Below are 22,003 nucleotides of genomic sequence, written 5' to 3' on the forward strand. Positions count from 1 at the left end.
TTCCTGTGTCTTATTTCATCACAGGGGTTTACAATGTATGATAGTTTATATGCATTTCCTGCTATATTGAAATAAGTAGTAATCTTTGAAACAAGAACAGATCAGTTATTAGTAAAGTAATGCAGTTGTGTGCATGACTTTGGTAATAAAAAGACATAACAGCTCTTTGCATCAGTTGTTCCAGATTTAAGGGGTTTGTGTGTTTTTCTCAGCAAAGAAAAAGATAACTCAGGAAACCTGCTTTTGGGACAAGGTTGGAAGGTGGGGTTTGAGTATTTTGCATTTGTGTTTCTGATTCTGACATGTTGAATAACTTGTTAGAAATGTCTTCGGTAACGAGATCTAAGTCGTGATATCAAACCCCATTCCACACACGGACTTAGTCACGTACTCCACTGGTTAAATCTGCACTCAATACTGAAACATAACCTCCCCACCTTACCAAAAGTAATTTAAACAGGCCGATACTTTCATCAGATCTTATCTGAAAATGGTGCAGTGTTTTATTCACACTCAACATTAACGAAGAAAGGCCTAGTTTTTTCTTTCAATTATTGGTTACGGAAAATAAAAATGAATCTACATTAACACATTAAGTAGTAGATTTCCTAATGTAGGCTTACTTTATAGGTTTTTGAAGGAATCACGTAATCCCCAGATAAGCCAGTACTAATTCACTGTAGCAGATAGATATACATTAGGAGGAATAGTGTGCTATAGATGCAAGAATGAGTTATATTTAAACATGGCTTTAAAGCGGCTTGTAGTCAAAATGACCCATGTAGAAATTGAAAATGATGGTTGCAGAAACACATTCAAACAGATGGACTTATTCCATCAGAACGGGATTTTTTTTTTCCTTCCCAGCAGATAGGATTTTAAATCCCCTCCGATTAAATAAGTTTCCAGGTTTGGTCGCATGTGTTTCATGTCAGAGTTTCACCTTTCTGCGCTTGAGCTGAAAGGACAGCTGACTATTTAGTTACGCCTGTGATGCGGCAGAGGCTCCAGGACTCCCCGGGCTAGAGTTACCCCAACGCTGCAGCATGAGCATTTTTACAGCCTCAGACGTATCCATGCCAGTGATGCATGTGTAAATAAGCAGGGTAACACCCCTTAAGATTGCATCAGAAAAAGTACGACACTGTCTACAGTCAACCTGCCACTATTCCCTACAGCCCTACCTGAGAATACGTGACTGAATATGCAACTCTTCAGGCTGCACACACTCCATAAATACCACAAGTAAACACTGCATTCATACGTATTTATTCAGCATTTAGAAATCTATTTACATGTGTAATTCAATTAAGTTCATTACAATGAATTGTCCTCTTAAACTGGTTAAAACACTTTTGAACATATTGAAATGTTAAAAACTGCTCTCAGTTTGAGTTTAACTTGGCAACGTTTGAGACAAACGAAAAATACAAGATACATATTTACATAAAACGGTTTGACCAATGAAATTCTCCATAAGGGGGTGAGTGCAGCCCAAAATTGCACTCCGTTCTGCTTCTTAATACACGATACACTTGTGTGGGCTCCTGTATCTCTAACAGACAAGAACACCTGACCAGTCACGAACAACCACCGTCAACTAAGAGAAAGTGGCTGTTTATAGGTCACGATACACCTTTTCCAGAAGATTTGGTCCCAAAAGCATATCAAGTCACATAAATAAAGGCATGTCCATCATTAGACTACTTTACCACCATCTAGTCTGCCTCAGATGTAGATTGTGGGTATAAGCCAACCATTGGCCGCCTATTTCAGCCAGCATTCTCTTCTCCATCTATCTATCCATCCATCGCTGCATCCGGTGCTTCGTGCTGCCCAAGACAATTGGGAGGTGTTTAAAGAAATACAAGACAGGGCATTTTCCCCTATAGCAGAATATTAATGTGTGGAGCCAGACCACAGCGAAAGGTCTGGCGAGACTAACCATCAAACGCCATTTCTTTCTCTGCAAAAAGCAGGTCTCCATAGTTAAAAAAAAGAGTTTGATGGACCCACAGAGAGATTGCCCACAGTGTCCATTCAAAAACCCAAACACCTCCACAACATTGTCCTGAGAAATAAACACCAGAAAGCACCTACGAACAGTTTCAGTTTAGTGACCAACTGTAAAGCAGTGTAGATGAAGAGAATGGGCAAACAGTTTATAACACAGGGACTTTACTCCTTGCAACAGAAAGTAATTCAACACAGGATTCCTGTATCATACAGGTGAACAGGAAGTCCAAATGTTCATTCAGTCTAAAGCTATGACCTTTTAAATAATCAGTTTTCCAGACCAGGTTGTTCGGAGGAAAACACCTGACAATTATTTTGTCAGAAAAGTTATTTATCAAGTTATATCTGCTTTACACTACATACATAGACAGGGGTCAACATCCATGTTGTTTCACATGTAACACTTTAAAACAGGATTGAAGCTATTCAAGTAATGTTTAAACATTCGGCCTTTGTTGTTACACAGTAGACGCTCCCTTGCACTGTAAGGTCTCTTTTGCAACATCATGTAACCGTCGTTAGACCTAGTGGTCTCCAACATGGGGCAGTTGGAGGGGATGTACAGGTTAAGGTTACAGTGAAGGGCAATTGATATGGGGCATAATGAGGGATGGGGGCTGAATCTAGGAAAACATGGGAAGGGTTTGGTGTGACAGGTCTTGAGTCTGATCTGAGTGCAGTGGTGATCGATGTAGGTCCATCTAGTCCCTTAGTGAGGAAAGCAATTCTGCTCTCACAATATGCTCCACTGAGGCCCAGATAGAAATACAACTTTCAATCTCTTGAATTAGACCAAGTCATGCTAAAGGCATAATTTGAACCATTTTTTATTAAAATGGCATCTCTCTGGTCCCTTTAGCGTTTTTATCTGAAAGCCTCCAAAAATAAAGAAGGTACACAGTGGTAGAGAACTAGGTCCATGGCTATGCCCAGTGCATAGCTGCCTGTAATTTAATAAAGCGGTAGGCAGACTAGGAAAATGCTTGTTTATGTAGAGTAGATGTTGGAGGGCGTGTACCCAAGCAGGAACTCTCCAACTCCTACAAAGTACACAACCTGTACAATGCCAAAGAGTGGGGCAATAACTAGGGCCCGGCAACTGGCCCCCTTGAGGAACGCTCCAGGACCCTCCTTTCTCAGGATCTTTCTGCAATTGAGGAGAGTGTGCAGGGTTAGCATGCAACCTGTGCCATTCATGCAAACCCTGTGGAAGGAAAGGCATTCTGTTTGATGACTGTATGACTTATTTACCTGATGCAGTCCACCACTCCATTGTAGGTTTCCTCGTTAGCTCCTTTTTTGAGTGATTGTAGCCTTGTCTTGACCACTGCACCAGACATACCAAGCACATTAGTTGAGAATTTATAAAAATATTTGAAACAACTTTAAACTTTCAGTTAATAATGCTTATGTTTGGTGACCAGTTATCTTCATAGATTGAGTCACTGACCGTCACAAGGGCTGACAGTCACAGCAGCGATGGATCCAGCCAGGCAGCCAGACATGAAGGACCAATAAAAGGGCACGGATGGGTCTTCAGATGAGCGCTGGCCGAGCTGGTGCAGATGTGCGAAAAGAGGGAAATACACAACGGAGAACGGGATGTCCCTAAAAAGGCAACAAAAAAAATTGCATGTTAGCCACAATAACTGGAAAAGCAGTTGAAGCTTTGTTTGGTAACTTAACGTAATAAAAATTAATTTGTCACATTTACTCAAACTGTCACTATATCCTGACAGTAGTCCATGAAAGAGAGCATTTAGTGCTCCCAATGGCATTTGCAAGAATCAAGCGCCCGAAGAAAAACAACCAATCAGACCTGAGGAGTCTCTAACGCAACTGTCATTCGTTGCTCATGAACCAATCAAACTGTCAAACTAGCCAGCGCTGATCAAGAAGAATCAAGACTCTGTTACTGCATTGCCTATTTCTCTTCTCAAATGTTTTCAGGAACATATTTTAGTCTACGGTTTAGCTGCAAAATGAGAAGCGCTCTGTGGGCGGTGCTTGGTTTTGGCTCGACTGTTTTTAAACATGGCGGCCGGGTCGCAAACTCATTTTACAGCTCAACAGTACAAGTTAACATGTTTCTGAAAACATTTCAGGTAAGAAACACGCAATACAACAGAATCTTGATTCATATTTGATCTGCACTGCTTCGTTTCACAGTTTGATTGGAGTTCATGAGCAGTGAATGGCCGCTCCTTCAGGCAGAGGAACCTGATATTTTTTCACAGATTATCCGTCTCATGTACTACCGTCAGGATATACTGACAGTTTGAGCAAATATGACAAAACGTTATTTTTATTACAGTTATCAACTGTGGCTTTAAGCAAGAGCAAGCATGAAATCCCATCTCACCTCATCAACGTGGCTCCGAGTCCCCTGTACAGTCCCGACACTCCTTTGGTCCTCAGCAGCTCTCTGGTGATCTGTGTGGCGGACACTCGCGTGACTTGAGGCGCAGGGCTGGTGTTGTAGGAACGGCTAAGAACAGCCCTGGTCCCCCCCATCTTTAGAGTGGTCACTACACTAGGCACCACCCTCTGCTGGGCCGCTGGCAGAGAGAGGAAACATATTGTAACTGTTTTAGGGTAACTGTTGAGGATGTAAAGAGCACATCAAAGCATTATTTGCTGCTGCTGACTTCCTTGTAATTACCTAGCCTGCCAGCATCCTGCAACTGGATCTTGAGCATCTCCATGGGTGTGGTGATTATGACCTGGCACATTCCTGCACAGCATCCTGCCAACATCTCCTTAAACACCGTCAACCTGCCACTGAAGACACACGGACAGGGTTAAAAAAAAAAAATTAAAATAAAGAAAAGGGAATGACGTTGCCCTACAGGAGTCTGTCTTAATCCGTGGTATTACTCACCCATCTTTGCTCAACTGGTGGCGGAAGAAGTCATTAGCAGCCAGTTTGATGGCCTTCTCGGGGGTTACCAGGGTGAGATTTACTGCTGCGCCTGCAACAACAAGCACTGACAAACTTAATACTAATGAACCATTGATGCAGCAAGATGTCTGTTAAAGAAATTAATTCCACATCACAGAGGTTGTCAATCAGATAAAGCAACAATGATTTATGTGAGGCATAAAATGTCCAGTTGTGGTTATGTGATCACTGTCTTACAAGATGAACCACTGATTAATCTATTCTCATGGAATTTGATCCAAGCACTTGACACAGCATGGAGGATGAAAAAATAAATAAATTAAAGAAACTTGGCATAAGAAAAGCATCCTTCTTTGGGAGTCAGATGAAATTGGTAAGTTTGGTTCAGGCCAATCAAAGTGTATCACAGGTCTTGATATTCTATTCAAGGAGACTATTCAGGCACATCTTAAAACCGTCAGTATTTTACAAACAATGCGAATAGTGTTACCTCTGTACATGCCAAAGTAGCCCTCTGATTTAACTGTCTTTATTAGGCAATCCATCCTGAAGGAGAAAAAAAACACAGACATTGATAATTATTCAAATTATACATGAAGATACCCTCATGTTTATGCATATTAGAATTTAGTGAGTATTAATAAAATAGAGTCAGGGCTTGGAAAATGAAAACTTGGGAAGAGTCTTCATACAAATGATGTGTGGTAGGTAATTATTAAAAAGGTAAATACTAAATAGTGAGAAGGAGGCCATCTGTGATCTTTTCTTTTGGCTTGTGTGGCTCTTACATGTTCTTGTAGAGTTGCTGCCCGCTGCGCTGGTTCTGTAGGCGGGTCTTGGCCAGGTCGATTGGGAACACACAGGTGACTCCTACCATGCCTGCAATCCCTCCATTTATCAGTTTAGCTGGGAGGCTGTTTAACGACAAGTCAGCACAGACATGCGCGCACAACAATCATTCCCTTTCTCACAACATTCCTAGAAATTGAGTAAAGGTGTACAAGTACAAGGATTTGGTCGTCTAAAGCACAAAATTAAGGACACCATCTCCATTGGAAAGTAATTCATGTGTGTATTCTATTTGTGAGGCATTAGCTTTGCAACAGAACTGGGTACAGAGTGACTGCCTCTGGAAATCGGCTCATCCAAAAATAACTTGCCGACAGAGTAAATCACACAACATACACATACGTGCAGCAGGCATTACACACCCGAATGCTTCTATGATTTGCCATGTTAGTTCTAGAGAAACAGAGGGCAAACTACAACCGTTTTATATTACATTAATGCAGTTAAATAATCAAAGCATGCTTTATTCCTATTTTGCTCTTTGAGCAGCCTACACACTGTATCATGCTGGAGGGGTTTGGTGTATTGTCCTAATGGACAGAGCAGGTTCATACCTAATCTGCTGTTGCTGGGCCATGGTTCTTGGTTGTTGAGAGTGCAAAAGATGGTGCGCACAAAAGGAGGCAGCAGAGGGAGAGCAGGCTGAGAGTCCCTGGGAGACACTAAGCAAGGCAAGAGGAGAAAGAAAGTCAGTCTTATATAGAGAGAGAGAGAGAGGCAAGTCCAGCCCCGAAGATCCAGGGATAAATTTGACATTACTCTCCACCCACTGCACCGCCAGCCAGGAACTGGAGCCAGGCTCAGTCATCACGCTACCGAAATCAAACCACAAGTCAAATAGCTCCCAGGGATTCATCTCCCTATCTTGTGAGGGAAGTTGCCAACAAGTCCTCTGTCAATGAAAATAATGTATTAATATCTACCACCTTATTAAACTTGAAGCAGTCAAATGACTTGGGTTAAGGGAGTCAGACAAGTTAGATGATACGACATCTTGTTATTTTCAATTATTTTCAGAGATACATTCATTGTCATTGACAGTAACATGATTATCAAAAACACATGTACTCTAGAAATAATAAAGATCTTCAAGAAGAAACTTGAATGCTTGAAAACTGAAGTGAGAATCTTGCAACTTCTCTTTCAAACTTTTACCCTTTTGCTTATGACCTGTAATTTGGGGCCCTATGGTACTATGGCAAAACAGTCAAATAAATAAATTGAATAAAGGCCGTATGTTTGGACAATACGTTAAGTGCTAGTACCAATTTATGCAATCACATGTTAATTGAAAAGTGGTGGATGTAATATTATGATTATTATTTTCAGCTGGTAAAGCCTTTTGGTATTGTAGCCGACACTTTTAATCAGGACTTCCGATAAGATGTACCGCTAATTCTGATAAGGTACCGTGTCTGCTTTGACTATGTTCCGACGTTTCATGTTTATGGTTAATTTGCATTAGTTGTATACATCATGTATACATGATGTATACATGATGTATACATCATGTATACAACTAGGTCAACTAAACAAACTGAACAACTCGGTATTTTCTTTAACTGCCGAGAAGGATTTTGTTACATCAAGCATAAATGCGATTTTAAAATAATTATTTTACTGAATTTGTGCTTTGGGTTGTTAGTGTTGCTGAGAATTCATAGTTAAAAAGGAAAGTAGAGGAAGCACAACAGACTCGGATAAATAACCTGTGAGGAACTATTAAAAGTTTCTATTCATTTACCGTTCTCAATGTGCGAAGGAATCCTGTGATTCGACATGTATCCTCCAAAGAGACATCACTGTCTTCATCCTCATCCTCTGTTGGCCACTTTATCTTCTCCAAGACCATCTGACGGATTCATTTTATACGATCAGTAAACACTTGTGTTTCCAAACAAACAAGAGAATAGAAAGCACGATAAACGGCAGAAGAGAAAATGAGACATTTTCAATTCTAATAATCCAAATTGTAATTCGATCAGGGCATAGTTGTTATTTTAAAGAACCATACTGGAGGTTTTTGCATGGTAACATGCTTTTTTTTATTAGTTTCCTTCCTTTTAGGCAGCAATTAGTGTCAGTTCATTTCTATGAAACTCAACTTGCAAGGACTTCAGGACAACCATGTTTGAGCAGTACTTGTTCATGCAGTGATGTGATGTAGGTTTAACTTTGAAAAAAAAGAGATCAAATGCTGACTGTGATCATTTCAATGCAACATGTTTCAGATCTCACCAGGTTAATGTTTATTGTAATGAAGTGAAACCAATGGCTGCCAGAGGGTAGAAAACACATGTCATTTCTGAGAAAGTAATTTGTGTGAGTTCAGAGTGTTTTTGACTTGGCATCATGGGCTCACTTACCTGTGGTGTGCACTGTACATCAGATGCTCTTGTAAAGAGGAGGGGAATTGTGTCTTTACTCTCAGTTAGCAAAGGCCAGATCGGTGTCTCTTTTAACCCCTTCGTAACTGTTTCACTCGTCTTGAGGTTCTTCCAAGGACCTGCAAAACATTTGCATCACAACAGAAAAGCAAAGCAGCCTTACTAATCTTTAACTAGTAGTCTAATTAGCATTACTTAATAAACTCATCAACATCCATCTGTGTATGTCACAATAAAGACAAAATGTGAAAGACATAATGTTGTCCTACATCAGAACTTCAACTCTGATTAGTCGGTCTGGTTTGTATGATCTGTTAAGTACAGATCAGAATACTCACAGCATGGAGGAGCAGTTTGTCCAGCAGCCATCTTCTGTTGTCAGATGTGACTGCAGGCAAATCCCAGAACAGTGCCAACTCATTAATTAGGTTATTTTCTTCAGGTGACAAATCTGCTGTACCCTCCAGCTAATAATGACAATTAGAATTAGAATAGATTAGAATTCCTGATTTCTCAAGACTTGCATAATATTCAGATTTGATACAACAAATAGGGAAAGGACAACTTGTCAATAACTATCAATCACGTGGTTGACAACACCCACTGGTCTCAAACCACATCCCAAATAATGTCATTTTGTATCCCTTTCAAACAACATGTTGGGAACCTGTTAAAACTGCGTTTGCTCTAAAAACACATTTTACATGATGACATCAGTCACTATAATTACATGTTTTAAAGAAATGTACTTACGTTTATGGTTTTAATATTGCTTCAGCACCCACTGCTGGTTTAAATTAGTAAATGATGTGAATGTGGTATTATAAATATCTGAGAATTTTTTTTGACATCAGGTATTACTTTTATTGTCCTTTCCCCGAATTTTTATCATTAAAATCTTACAGGAAAAATGTATTTTACCACTTTGATTGTCTCACGGATGTCAAGGTCAGCACAGTCCTTAATATCTATTATGGCTTCTTCTGGGGTTCCACCAAAGAGCACATGCAGGATAGCTGGGCCGAGTCCTCCAAGACATGGCCCACTATGGAAGAATGAATGACCAATCATTGGGCCAGCAACAACAAAGAAGTCACTCTCCAAAAGGGAATGCCAAGTGGAGGGAATCAGATGATCTTGTTCCCCCTCAAAAAGTAGATTACCTCCTGGTACTTCAATTAAAAGAGAAAAGTGAAAGAACATTGATAGTGCAGAATGTAAAGGACATAGATATCCAAACTTTCATACAGAATTAGTAAGGAAATATCAATCAGCCACTGAATACTTTGGGTGACCCTGTAGAAACCTACAGGGCCACAGCAGCTGCGTCACATTTGTTTGTTTTTTAAGGTTTTAGGTATTCTCTGGGTAAGTAGAGACAGATCTGTTTTCAGCCTGGAACTGGTGCAAACCAAACACAGAGCCCGATAGCCGACAACCAGCCAAAGTGAATATTCACTTACCAAAATTCATCTCGAAACCATACTGAAGTTTGGACATGATGCTTGCAAAGAAACAGCGAGTCACGCCATCACCAATTGCTGGATCTCCTGAAAAAGCAAAATACACAGTACAGACATCAGTTAAATGAATATATGATCGTTTTTTATCTTTAGTTTTGCGTGTGTAACCAATTTACCCTTGAGTGTGTTTGTCAAGGGGCAAGCCCACTCAACATTAGCCCGCTTATGAAAAGAAAGGACTGTCCTCTGCACTGTCTCCAAGATCCATGGTAAGATAGAATGATTTTCCAGTTGCATGCCGGCTTAAAATGTCTTCTTTGAATCTCTTTGCTGCCTCACTGGGATTTGAAAGAATTTTCCAATCTAAAAAGAGTTTTTAAATGATTCCAATTAATACTGGATGAATTGATATGTAGAGAGCAACAATTTATTGCAATAAATGATGTAATGTTTAAATGATGTAACACACCTGGGAAGCCTCTCTCCTCAGTGGGATCTAGGTCAACTATCTCAGGAGCAGCATACATGTCCCTGAGAGGTGGCACGCAGTAGTTTGTGTTGCTGGCCCTTGTTGTCTCACTTGTAGCCTTGTCAACATGCTCACAAATCTACCTTCACTTTGGGAGGCACTTGTCTGTTGTCACCACAATTTCTACCTCACCACTGTTCTGTGATGGTCTTGGGTAAAGAGAAGCACGTTTTGTTATTGGGGCCAGTATATTTTATAGTACATTACACATTCACAAAAACACTGCAACTAGAAAAGAATGGTCATATAAATAGAATAGAATAAATCCATTCAAATTAAACTTTCCCTCAAGACCAATATTCAGGATCATCCACATTCAAAATGCTTTACATCTTTTGGCAGACTCCAGAGCCTAATGCTTAATGTCTGATGTACGACTACTTGAGTGCTTGACAAATGTGACGTTTTAGTTCTGTAGAGCAATACCTCACGCATTCATCACTGGGAGCCTTGATTCTTGTAAAAGGGAACTCCTCTCCACACGTCACACATTTCTGAGGTGGTCCAACGAGCTCATTACTGCATTCTGGTTGACATGCCTGTAAACAAGATCATTTTAAAATGTAACACGAGCTATACTTATGTAAATGTTCATACTCTTGCCATTTTCATATGGGAACACCAATTTAAAAGTGAGGATCTTACAGCGTTCCAGATTAAGCTTTCTTTGGAGTGGTCGGATGAAAATTGTAGCATGACCAATCTGTGTTTGTGGATCTTTTGAATGTCTCATATGGTAACCCTCATTGGGACATGGTATGATGATCAGTTGACGACCATGTTGTTCCAGAGATTTTGAGCAACTCAAATCCTCCCCCTTGTCTGAGTTTTGGATATGCCTCTAAAATAAATTCTCTAAAGTCATCTGGATCTGTATGACTACCTGAAAATAGAAGATAATAATCCAAACAACCGATCTAACTTGAAATATAATAACATTTCATGTTTTTGAAAGGTAACTTAATTCAAGAAAGATACGTCTGTCCATCATGATGCCTGACTTACCTTGGAATGTAAGACGTTTTCCCCTAGTCCTGCAGCAGCAAGTCTATCTTTGGCGTATCGATTGGGGACTAAGGCCGCATTTTTATCCTCAATACAACAGAAAGAGTGAGTGTACGAATGAAGTTGTGCGGGCGCAGCAACAGTTCGCCTCCTTGTAGTCCTTCTCCCTCCAAAGTATGGACCAGTCTTGAAACCTCGGCTAGAATCAAGTGAAGAGGATAAGCTATAATCAGTACAAGAACATAAGAACGTTGCAGACGAAACATGTTGGCTAACGATATCATCGCACACTTTACAGGAATCTGATCTGACGCACATCATGAATAAATAAATCACTCATCACCGGCGATAGTGATTTAGTCTACACGAGGGATTTAGCATGGAAAAGTGTTCCCTGCAGAAACCTACCGTCCACTGGGTGCCTGGGTGTTACGTTATGTGGCGGCCGCGGAGGTGAACTTAGCTCGTTTGCGGTCCTCGGTGCTGCACAAAAAAATAACAAAGCAGTGAACGCCACATGGCTGCCTAGTTCAGTTTAATAGAGTATATTGGCACTTTGACCAACAGTATTTAGCTAAACAACTGCTGTTGTTATGCTGCTTATACGTTTAAACAGAAGAAACTCACAGTTCTCAAGCTGGTCAGCCACATCCCGCAGGTCTGCCAGCGGCCGCCCGGTCGAAGCCACGAGTGCTGCTAGCTAGTTTTTTGACGTCGTCCACAGGGATGATTTTCTAGGAATCGGTTGCTTCTGTCTTGCTCCCCTACTCGACCAATCCTGCTTAAGAATGAGGTTCGGACCGCCTACCTCACTAACATACGGACACAGAAATAAATAAATGAAGGAATACAGAAATGTATTTATTTATTTACGTCCCGTTTAGGTATTGTAACCGAGCGTCTTGGGTTCGTGTATAAGGGCACTTATCATACAGTAATAACTGGAGTCGGGAGACCAGATATCTTGTGTCAGCCCACGGCTACTCTCTTTATTATTGTTTTCTCCTTTGGCCAGAGGCGGGAGTTGCGCCTTCGCTACGGCAACCCTCAAGGGACATATCATCGTCAACACCAGAACGACAAACATGAGACAGTCTGTTACAGTATCAACTTTCATTTATTCATCTCAGCATTTATTTACTATTATATTTATTTATTTCAGCATTTAAATATGTCTGTATTCATGGGACAGCCTCGTCGCAGCCGCGCATGCGCGGTAACGCATTCGGTTTCCAAACGGCCATAGCTGGCGCATAGAACGATAGTCAAGATCAAAGGCAAAACGCCAGTTCAGAAACAGACTCTATAGAACGGCATGACGTCACAAAGAGATGAGAGATCAAAGGCAAAGAAACTATATAGCCTACCTACCCCAGACTACTTCTCCACACTACTTATTGAGGACGTTCAAGAGACACCAGTACTACAGTGGGACGAAGAAAGATAAATCAGAGGCAAAGAAACTCTATACCCCAGACTTTAATTCTCCAAACTAGTTATTGAGGACTTTAAAGAGACACCAGTGGAAGGAAGAAAGATAAATATGCATAACCTAAACATGAAAAACTTTTGGAAGGGTCTAAGGAAGTCAAAGCATTGCAATGATGTCAAGTCGGCCCGAGTCAATGACATTGAACAGCAGCCAAAGGTGGCTGAGCATGACAATGTCGAGTCGGTCCCACTTTCAAGAGACACCAGTACAGTGGAAGGAAGAAAGATAAATATGTATAACCGAAACATGAAAAACTTTTGGAAGGGTCTAAGGAAGTCAAAGCATTGCAATGATGTCAAGTTGGCCCGAGTCAATGACATTGAACAGCAGCCAAAGGTGGCTGAGCATGACAATGTCGAGTCGGTCCCACTTTCAAGAGACACCAGTACAGTGGAAGGAAGAAAGATAAATATGTATAACCGAAACATGAAAAACTTTTGGAAGGGTCTAAGGAAGTCAAAGCATTGCAATGATGTCAAGTTGGCCCGAGTCAATGACATTGAACAGCAGCCAAAGGTGGCTGAGCATGATAATGTCAAGTCGGTCCCACTTTCAAGAGACACCAGTACAGTGGAAGGAAGAAAGATAAATATGGATGAGCTAAAAATCAAAGACCATGGGAAGCGTCTAAAGAAGTTAAAGCATTGCAATGATGTCAAGTCGGTCCAACTTAATGACCTTGAACAGCAGCCAAAGGTGGCTGAGCATGACAAAGATGTCAAGCTGGCCCGAATTAATGACCTTGAACAGCAGCTAAAGGTGGCTGAGCATGGTAAAGATGTCATGTTGGCCCGAATGAATGACCTTGAACAGCAGCTAAAGGTGGCTGAGCATTACAAAGATGTCAAGCTGGCCCGAATTAATGACCCTGAACAGCAGCTACAGGTGATTGATGTCAAGTTGGCCCAAATTAATGACGTTGGGCAACTTGATGAGGCTCCAGCTGCTGAGACTCAGACCAGAGGTTGGTGGTTTCTACTGAAAGCAGGAGCGTTTCTTGGCACCGCCGCTGTCGTTGGAGTGGGAATAGCGAGAATTTTAATGTATGAGACTGATATAGCCTACTCGCACAACCGCCCATGGTGATTAGCACAAAGATAACATGTTGTGAGTGTGATGCCCACCAATGTGTTAGCGGGACGTGAAGAGCAAAGCAGGATGTGAAATCTTTCTTTTCGAGTGACTAAGCGTTCAGGAGAGAACTGCAAGGCTAATAATGTTTAGCATTTTAAGACAATCCTAGTTATAGATTCTGTTATCCTTCATGTTCGAGAACATTTAATGTGCATGTACTGTACCGAAAATAATGTTTATTTTCGTTGTTTAGTGCTGTATGGAATTGGTGTCCGTCTGCGCTACATGTGCATTTGAACTCGCACAAAGATAACATGTTGTGAGTGTGATGCCCACCAATGTGTTGTCACATGTGTGTTATGTATTTTGTTTTCATGCACAGCCAATATGTTTTAAAGTGAGCACACTTGTTTATTCCAGCAATAGTTTTAGCAAACGTTTAGCATTTTAAGACCATCCTACAATTATAGATTCTGTTATCCTTCATGTTCGAGACTTTCTATCTATCTTTAACTTTTTATCTCATAACTTTCTGTCTCATTTAATGTGTTGTAATTCTGTTATGCTGTTCTACACATGACATCTATTGCACTTCTGTCCATCATGGGAGAGGGATCCCTCCTCTGTTGCTCTCCCTCAGGTCTCCTCCTTCTTTTACCCCGTTAAAAGGTTTTTTTGGGGGATGTTTTCCTGTTCTGATGTGAGGGTTCCGGGACAAGAGGATGTCAAATGTGTACATATTGTAAAGCCCTCTGAGGCAAATTTGTAATTTGTGATTTTGGGCTATACAAAAATTAATTGAATTGAATATCCATCTGTTTTACACCACTGGCATCACTCCTCAGTGTGTTTTTTAATTCGGAAATATTGGCAGACACAGAATACAGTACAGTAAGCATGTACTTCGACAAATATTTCCATTGTTTTTCAGCTTTTTGTTAACATATACAAGCAAACAACAAACCTGTCCCACCCACTGGTACACCCATCTCGAAGAACAGAAAAGTAAATAAATAAAAAGATCACCTCATTTTGCCGTGCTAGACGTCATTATATATATGTACATAAACACACACATACATGGTAAATCTGTAGACACGCCTGCATCACTCTACAAAGTAAATACATAATCATCACATCATACAAGCACAATATGCTCAAAAATCAAATGACAATAGGATTGGCCAGTAGGTAGAAACCAGAGTGCCCAAATTATTACTTGTCCAACAGAAAGAGAGTCAAATGAATCAAAAAAATAAATAAATCTGTTTTATACCACTGGCATCACTCTTCAGTGTGTTTTGCTGCAATCTTCTGATTGCCTTGCCATGTTAATGGCTTTTTCCAGGTCTAGATCTTTTTCCATGCATTCCGAGTATGGAGGACAGAAATGACTTAAGTATAAATAAATAAATGCATTAATAAATGTTTGAATACAGAAATAAAAGAATAATTAAATGCTGAAATAAATACTGAAATAAATAAATATTTTTGTGTCTGTATGCTATTGAGGTGGGCGGTCCTAACCTCTACGCAGGATTGGTCACAGGAGTGTGATCGCTTCTGGTCCACTACTTCTGTCTTACACAGTAACGTTGAAGTTGGCTAGCCCGCAGACAGCTGCCATCTTAATCTCCACCTACAGGCTCTACCAACAACCATCACTGCTGCCTCCACCTGCAGATCCTCGCAGACACCTGCCGCCTGAACCTTCACCTGCAGCCATCAACCTCGGCCTCCACCTGAAGACGCTGCCAGATGACTCCAGCTCCACCTGAAGCCTCCTCCATCAACCTGCACTGCTGCCTCCTCTCCTATCGCCATGTGAAGACCATAGCGGAACAGCAAGGACCAGAGACACACTCGTAAATATCACCTCTCAGATAACAAACAGAAACATAGCTGTGTCATAATAACATGTCTGGGCTGATGAAGTAAAGCTGCCTTTCTGTTTACATCCTTCTTCTCCTCACAGCTATTTCCACACATTGACTGACTGTGATGCTGAACTTCATGGAACAGAGAGAGCTCTTCTTCCTCCCACTCAACTCAAGGTAGAGTAGATCAGCCGGATGTTCAGCAGTGTGAGATATGTCTCAGTGTGTAGCTGTGCTTCTTCAGCTCATCTGATTTTTTTAATGGAGGGTTGGTGATGCGTGTTATTTCAATACAACACATGTTCTTTGTGGTTTCCTCCAGACCCTGTTGGACTTCACATCCAGATCCACCAGGAGCTGATAGAGAGCCGATGAGGACGATCCCTTCTTCCAGAGCTGTGTACCAGAGATGCTCCGTCCTCCTTCACATCCTGCACATTCGCCACCGACTCCTGCTGCTCCTCTCCCAAACTGAGAGCGCCCCTCCCTGTCTCAGTTCCACCACCGCCAGATTAGTGGAGGTCTGAAGAATGCAGAGACGGCCAGTTAGCTCACTCTGTTACTGTGCACGTGTAAACCTTTTCACTGTTGCTCAATAAATGTCCATCATTCTCTGCAGTCATCAGATCAGTCGTTTGTGTCCACAAGAGTTAACATAAAACAGACACGTTCATATTAGAGATCAGTCAGTTTTTTTATGTTTTTTACTTCAGTTTACCAGCAGATATTTTTATTTACTTTTTACTTTTTGATAAATGAGTTGATACAAATTATTTATTGGTTAAAAATGCTTACGTAGGTTTATCACTGTAAAATAATAAATCATCATCTCTTTCATCATCACCATGTCTTTCATATATGAAATTCATGTCTTTAATGCTTTATAAGCACAATCATAAGACATTATAATGTATCTGGCGGGCCGTGCATTTTATACCTGGGCCTTCACTGCTGTCTTACCACCTAATAGCCTCATGATGGCGCCACAGCTACGGTTATTTGTTTCTAGGTGTGCAACATCACGTATTCGTATTAAACCGTTCGGTACGAGGCTTATAAACCGAACAATAATACTAGTGCGTTTGGAAAATGCAGAAGCTTAAATTATGGTAAACATAATGTTTTTGGTGGAGACACCGGTCTGTCTGTCTGTTTAGTTTCCGGGTCAGCGTCTGACCCCGGAAGCAAAACAAAACACAGCTGAGGCTATGTTCTGCGAGGCTATGCTAAACTAGCTTAGTAAGGAAAACAACACGCTCAAACTCACGCCACATTCTCCCCGCAGCGTTTAGGCAGCTGTTCCCTACTGATTCAAACAGGGCTAAGCAATCGCCACACAATCCCCATTTCTCCAGACCATAATTATTGTTTGTAAAAGAAAACAGCCCAAAATGATTAAATTATCCAGACCCTAAACCCACGCAGGATGTATGCTTCGTAATTAACGGACAATGCATATGGTCAAAATCGATGTAATTAACACAATGACAAGAGCGAACATGTCTCACCTGCATTAACTTGTCACCTTTTTTTTTTCTGGCTGGTTTCAGTGAAGTTTCTTCATGTGTGAGTCCACAAAGATTTGAGACTTGAGATGAATCCTCATATGTTGAGTTCAACTTTTACTATTTCGTTTGGATACAACTTGTTGCATTTGTTATTTCAATCACAAGATGGTGCCATCATATGTAAAGCACAAACAGGTGACAAGTTTGTAAAGTGGGAGGGCCAACTCTGCTCAGGTACATATGTCACACAGGTGAGCATGATGCAACTTTTCCTAAAGCTTTCTCACAGGTTTGACAGACAATTTAATTTAATTTAGCCTAGGTAATTAGGCCACATTAAATGATGACATGGCATCAAATGTCGGTGTTTCTGCCAGGGCTCTGGCATACAACAGTATGCCCAACAGTGTTAGCAGTTACTCCTGTGGCTGTTTGTGAGACATGTGCATAAGGCTACTTTGTGCAAACAATGTGTAAAACCCTTTTAGTAAAGCCACTCAAATGAACAAAATCAGTCTCCTCCCAAATGTAGAATAAGCCTATCAGATTTGGCATTCTTTAATATGGAAATACACCTGTTATGCGCTTATTTATTTCCATAGCCTACAATTATTCTAATTTCTTTAATTTACACAATTTTCACAATGAAGTTACAATGCATGTTCAACACAGTGTTTTATTTAGATACTATAAAAATAAAAAACAACAACATGAGCAGCTGAGGAGCTTAGATGCACAACAATAACATCAACAAGCACTGCTGGTCCATCAGCTGTATCATTTGCCATGCATGTGCTTTGACTGTGTTAGCGTCAGGTTCCCACGGAGGGCTGGGTCTGGCTCTTCGCATCGCCAAGGGTCACGGTGCATCGGTTATTGGAGATATGGCTGGAGCGGACGCAGTGGTGTGTGCGCGTGTCGCAGCGCCTGCAGCTGCAACGTTGGGCAGCAGGATAATACAGGTATGGGTTGACGTCCTGGGGGCAGCCCGGCACATATGCGGCTCGGTACACCAGGGAGCGAGGCACACAGCTGCGCTGGATGACGAAATTCCTCCCAAAACGTCCCCTGAAGTTGGTGTCCTGTAAACATAGAGTTGAATTTGGCCAAACTTCTTCCCATATCACTTTCTCAATGTATAGACCTTACTGAGGTGTACTGAGGCAGGCCTACTTGTGCTTTACTTGAGTATTTTCATTTTATGATACTTTATACATTTACTTTACTACATTTCGGGGGGAAATATTGCACTTTTTTCCCTACTACATTTATTTGAAAGCTTTAGTTTCTAGTTACTTTGCAGATTTAGATAATAAATACAAACTATAATCTCAAATAATACATTGTAATATATTAGTATAGGTTATGCAGCCCAGCACTATACAAAGCAATTAAAATGATCTCCACCTTTACCAGCTGCAACATTAAAGTGATATATAACTACGTGTTGTGATCCAGTGATACAATTTACATTTTTCTTAAATGAGCCATTCTGCATAAACCTTTACTTTGGTTACTATAACTACATTTTATGCTAATACTTTTGTACTTTCACTTGAGTAATATTTTAAATGCAGGACTTTTAACAGAGTATTTCTACACAGTAGTATTACTATTTTTATTTTAGTAAAATATCTGTGTACCCCTTCCACCACGGTTGAATTTACAACTCAGCAAAATCATGTTTTAGAAGATTTAAAATGTTGAATCAAATATGTTGCATCAAGTATTCTCATCATGAGCATCGCCACATCAACATCACCTAATCATACACTTTGTTGAAATATCTACAAAATGCTCAGATGAAGAGCTTCCATGATCAGTGTGAGAGTGTGTAATCACCTGTGTGTAACAGTAGCCGTTGCAGATGGTAGTGTTGATGGCCACACACTGGCCACAGTCGCGCCTCTCAATCCATAAGGTGTGGTTTTTCAGCATACAGGCACACACCGCTCCATGCATCAGCGCACACAGCAGCATGCATTTCAACACTAACAAAGGCATGCTGATAGTGCAGATGGTGAGACAGTCACTTTGAAGATTGTAATTAAAAAGACAACGCCAAAGATGCACTCAGGAGGATATCCTTGCAACAATATTGATTTGATAAAGTTTATGAAATCCTAAATTGAAGAGAAAAAAAAAACCTTGACACATGACCCCATTGTTGTTCATGAAATTACAGAGATGTCCAATGACAACAGTGTGCATTTAAGTGCAAAGGATTTGATTGCACAGGAAATTGTTTCAGTTATCCAAAAATCGATATTCCCTTTTTAAAATGAGATGATCTCTCGGTGTCTGGATTCTTCCTCTCGCTGTGTCCACTCAGTTCCCCAACTCTGCCCTGTTCCTCTCCTTTGAGAATATATGAAAAGACCAAGGGTGTCCGTCCTCTTTTATCCACCCCGACTGCAACATCATTCCAGAAATCACATGTCAGCTCCAATGTTTAGAGTTAAGAGTAGTCTCAAAACACAGGGGTAGAGAGAGTATGTGTGTGTATGTGTGCGCGCGCGCATGAATGGGCAGTGTTCATTTCCACAGGTCATATTGAAGAATATGGGATGAACCATTTGGCATGCAGGTGAGGGTGGGGGTGGGGGTGTTACTCGATATCACTGCAGGTTGAGGATGCTGCTAGACATTATCTGTAAAAACCAGATACAACAACAAGATGTACAAAAAACGTGTGCGGCTGGTCCAACCTGATCCGTGTGGTTGATTCCACACATGCACCAAAAATGTTGGAAGTGAGTCTTTTTAAAAGAGACATCTTGAAGTATAATGAGTGTTGGCACATTTGGTAAATGTACAATACCTATCGGTAGTGCTATGAAGAATCAATTGAAAGATTAATAATACAAATATGAATCAGTTATAAAATGTGAAAATAAAACAACAGATACATCTGTAAATATCTCCATATTCAAAAAAAAAAAAATAATAAAAATCAAACACATGAGGAAATTGATTTAAAAACTCACATTTAGACAGAATTTAAAGTAGTAAATTATATATTATTTTTTTTTTTTACCCTCCGGGACAGAAGATGTGATCCAAACCATTAAAAGGGATTTAAGAAATGGCACAAAAGCTAAATTAAATTTACACATTTGACTGATGCTGGGTCAGCACGCACATGTTTCTGTCTCTACCTGAGGAAAAAGGTTATGCCCTCCTTTTTTAAGCCATTAATGCTCCCATTATTCCAATCTGTTCCTAATGTGAGTGGCCGTGCCCTGGATGCAGGCTTGTTTATATCAGTATTGTTTGGATATACTGGAATATGTTTTTAATTATCTAGAGGTCAATATATCTACAATTTACATGGTCAACAAAAATACAGATCAGGCTTCTTTTAGAAAACTGATTTAAATATATACTGAAATACAGAAAGTACAGTGACAGTTGAATTAGTACACATATACACACACCATATAACCTGATTAGTTTTGCAACTATTTTCTGCTTCTGACCTGACCCTTGTTTCTTTTATCTTGATGACTTTGTCATGTTGGGTCACATGTAACAAATCCATCAGATAATCTCAAAAAAAGTGGGTCGTGGTCAGTTCATCAACTATCTGCCCTGACACAGATCCAGCTTTTTTGTCGGACAGGTGGATTATTATTTGTGTGAGCTTCATGAAGCAAGACAGCTATTATGTTACAAATCATGATACCGTACTTCGTGGGTCATACCTGGATTTAAAGAAAAAAGAAAACAATCAAATCACTTGACTTGTCCCCAAAAGTCAACTGGTTGTGCAGAGACAGAGACACAGCATATAACACAAACCACACAGACACATCAGATGAATACAAATACAAAATGTGTGAAAGACATAGCATACACGGGTTAAACAGTTTTTTAGATCAATGATGTGTTCAACTTTATAATCACAATAAATCATAAAATATTCAACATTTATGTCCTGTGTGGGTTTAAGTACGTATCGTTTCCTTGCAGAGTTCATGTAAGAGATGGCACAGGGTATGAAATATATATTTTTTTAAAGACTGAAACTCTGCATGCAAGAGTGAACGTTATCAGTTTCCCCACTGAACTCTGATCCCCAACCACATAGCTAGAAAGGTCCCAAATTAGTTTAGCGATAGGAATTCTGTTCAACCCTTCCCTTGCCTTCCTTATCATCATGACATCTCCAGATGTTGTTTGAGGTTTTAATTCAGTGGCTCTCTGTTTCAGATTGTACAGTACGGGTAACTCTACATGCTCTGATAAGGGCCTGGAACTAGGTCAGACAGAAACATGAACCCCTTTTGCTCAGGGGTCTGCCCTGGCCATGCCCCCCAGGTCAACAGGTCACGCTGCACCACCACCAACTCCTTTTTCAGACAGTTTGCTTTCATTGACAGTTTTATTTGATTTGACTTCATTATTGAGATAAGATGTCCAGGGTCATGGATTCTCATCTCAAATAGCATGGGGTCAAATACGAATTCTTTGGTTTTATCAACATTAAAAATGAGGTTGTGGCTGTCACACCAGACACTAACGGTGGAAATCTCCATCTCCTTGTGATATAAGACTGATCTGTTTTAAGCATGTTAAAGTTGCCGGTCCAAAATTATTTTAGACACAGAAATGATTATGGACTTTTTTCCAAAGAACTGCTACAGTGTAACTGTCGAAGGACTGTTGAAAGAAATAGGACACCATGCAGCAGATAGTTGAGCAATTTTTTAGCAGGACAGGCAAGCCAACCGGCCGTTCATTTCTTATTTCAGCCAGTAAAAGACACCAATAGTGGTACAACACCGAACAGACGTGCACAATGAAGTAAAAATGTATTCATCCTGCATCCCAAATAAAGGAACATTCAAACAAAAAAGTAATAGCGACTACCAATAATTACCATATTTCCATGAATTAAT

General features: G+C 40.4%; 2 protein-coding genes and 1 long non-coding RNA gene across 12 annotated transcripts; 1 reads left to right on the forward strand and 2 right to left on the reverse strand.

The window, feature by feature from the left end:
- Window positions 1–1,253: 1,253 nt before the first annotated feature.
- Window positions 1,254–12,657, reverse strand: LOC142955181 (mitochondrial glutamate carrier 1-like). 10 transcript variants are annotated; one of them, XM_076096630.1, is made up of 21 exons: window positions 11,779–12,657; window positions 11,560–11,634; window positions 11,152–11,350; window positions 10,792–11,029; window positions 10,573–10,685; window positions 10,087–10,295; window positions 9,794–9,980; window positions 9,618–9,704; window positions 9,076–9,199; window positions 8,493–8,621; window positions 8,134–8,273; window positions 7,512–7,619; window positions 6,322–6,429; window positions 5,707–5,797; window positions 5,409–5,464; window positions 4,898–4,988; window positions 4,679–4,797; window positions 4,379–4,574; window positions 3,467–3,624; window positions 3,268–3,343; window positions 1,254–3,163 (listed from the first exon to the last, which is right to left on the reverse strand). In XM_076096630.1, the coding sequence occupies exons 12-21, from the start codon at window positions 7,546–7,548 to the stop codon at window positions 3,004–3,006; spliced, it is 1,092 nt and encodes a 363-aa protein (XP_075952745.1). In that variant the 5' UTR covers window positions 7,549–7,619; window positions 8,134–8,273; window positions 8,493–8,621; window positions 9,076–9,199; window positions 9,618–9,704; window positions 9,794–9,980; window positions 10,087–10,295; window positions 10,573–10,685; window positions 10,792–11,029; window positions 11,152–11,350; window positions 11,560–11,634; window positions 11,779–12,657; the 3' UTR covers window positions 1,254–3,003. The 10 variants fall into 10 exon arrangements, with proteins under 10 accessions (XP_075952745.1, XP_075952759.1, XP_075952751.1 ...); XM_076096644.1 differs by having other exon boundaries at window positions 9,058–9,199; XM_076096636.1 differs by having other exon boundaries at window positions 9,076–9,326.
- Window positions 11,993–16,207, forward strand: LOC142955238 (uncharacterized). Its single transcript, XR_012955824.1, has 3 exons — window positions 11,993–15,582; window positions 15,693–15,771; window positions 15,917–16,207. It is a non-coding gene; the product is annotated as an uncharacterized LOC142955238 (long non-coding RNA).
- Window positions 16,208–17,832: 1,625 nt separating this feature from the next.
- LOC142949602 (follitropin subunit beta-like) lies at window positions 17,833–19,121 on the reverse strand. The gene is made up of 2 exons (XM_076091335.1): window positions 18,945–19,121; window positions 17,833–18,184 (listed from the first exon to the last, which is right to left on the reverse strand). The coding sequence occupies exons 1-2, from the start codon at window positions 19,104–19,106 to the stop codon at window positions 17,915–17,917; spliced, it is 432 nt and encodes a 143-aa protein (XP_075947450.1). The 5' UTR covers window positions 19,107–19,121; the 3' UTR covers window positions 17,833–17,914.
- Between the last annotated feature and the right edge of the window lie 2,882 nt (window positions 19,122–22,003).

This window comes from Anarhichas minor, unplaced genomic scaffold (genome assembly GCF_050575085.1).
Source record: "Anarhichas minor isolate MPS153535 unplaced genomic scaffold, ASM5057508v1 ptg000003l, whole genome shotgun sequence".
NCBI classification, from domain to species: domain Eukaryota; kingdom Metazoa; phylum Chordata; class Actinopteri; order Perciformes; family Anarhichadidae; genus Anarhichas; species Anarhichas minor.

Bases quoted from the DNA above. Each gene is read 5' to 3' on its own strand.
- LOC142955181 (XM_076096683.1), bottom strand. From the start codon at position 7,548: ATGTCGAATCACAGGATTCCTTCGCACATTGAGAACG. The intron at 4,575-4,678 runs GTAATTACAAGG...TCTCTCTGCCAG, and splicing joins GCAGGATGCTGGCAGGCTAG to CGGCCCAGCAGAGGGTGGTG. The intron at 3,164-3,267 runs GTAAATAAGTCA...CCTCAATTGCAG, and splicing joins GGAGTGGTGGACTGCATCAG to AAAGATCCTGAGAAAGGAGG.
- LOC142949602 (XM_076091335.1), bottom strand. From the start codon at position 19,106: ATGCCTTTGTTAGTGTTGAAATGCATGCTGCTGTGTGCGCTGATGCAT. The intron at 18,185-18,944 runs GTGATTACACAC...CTATGTTTACAG, and splicing joins ACGGCTACTGTTACACACAG to GACACCAACTTCAGGGGACG.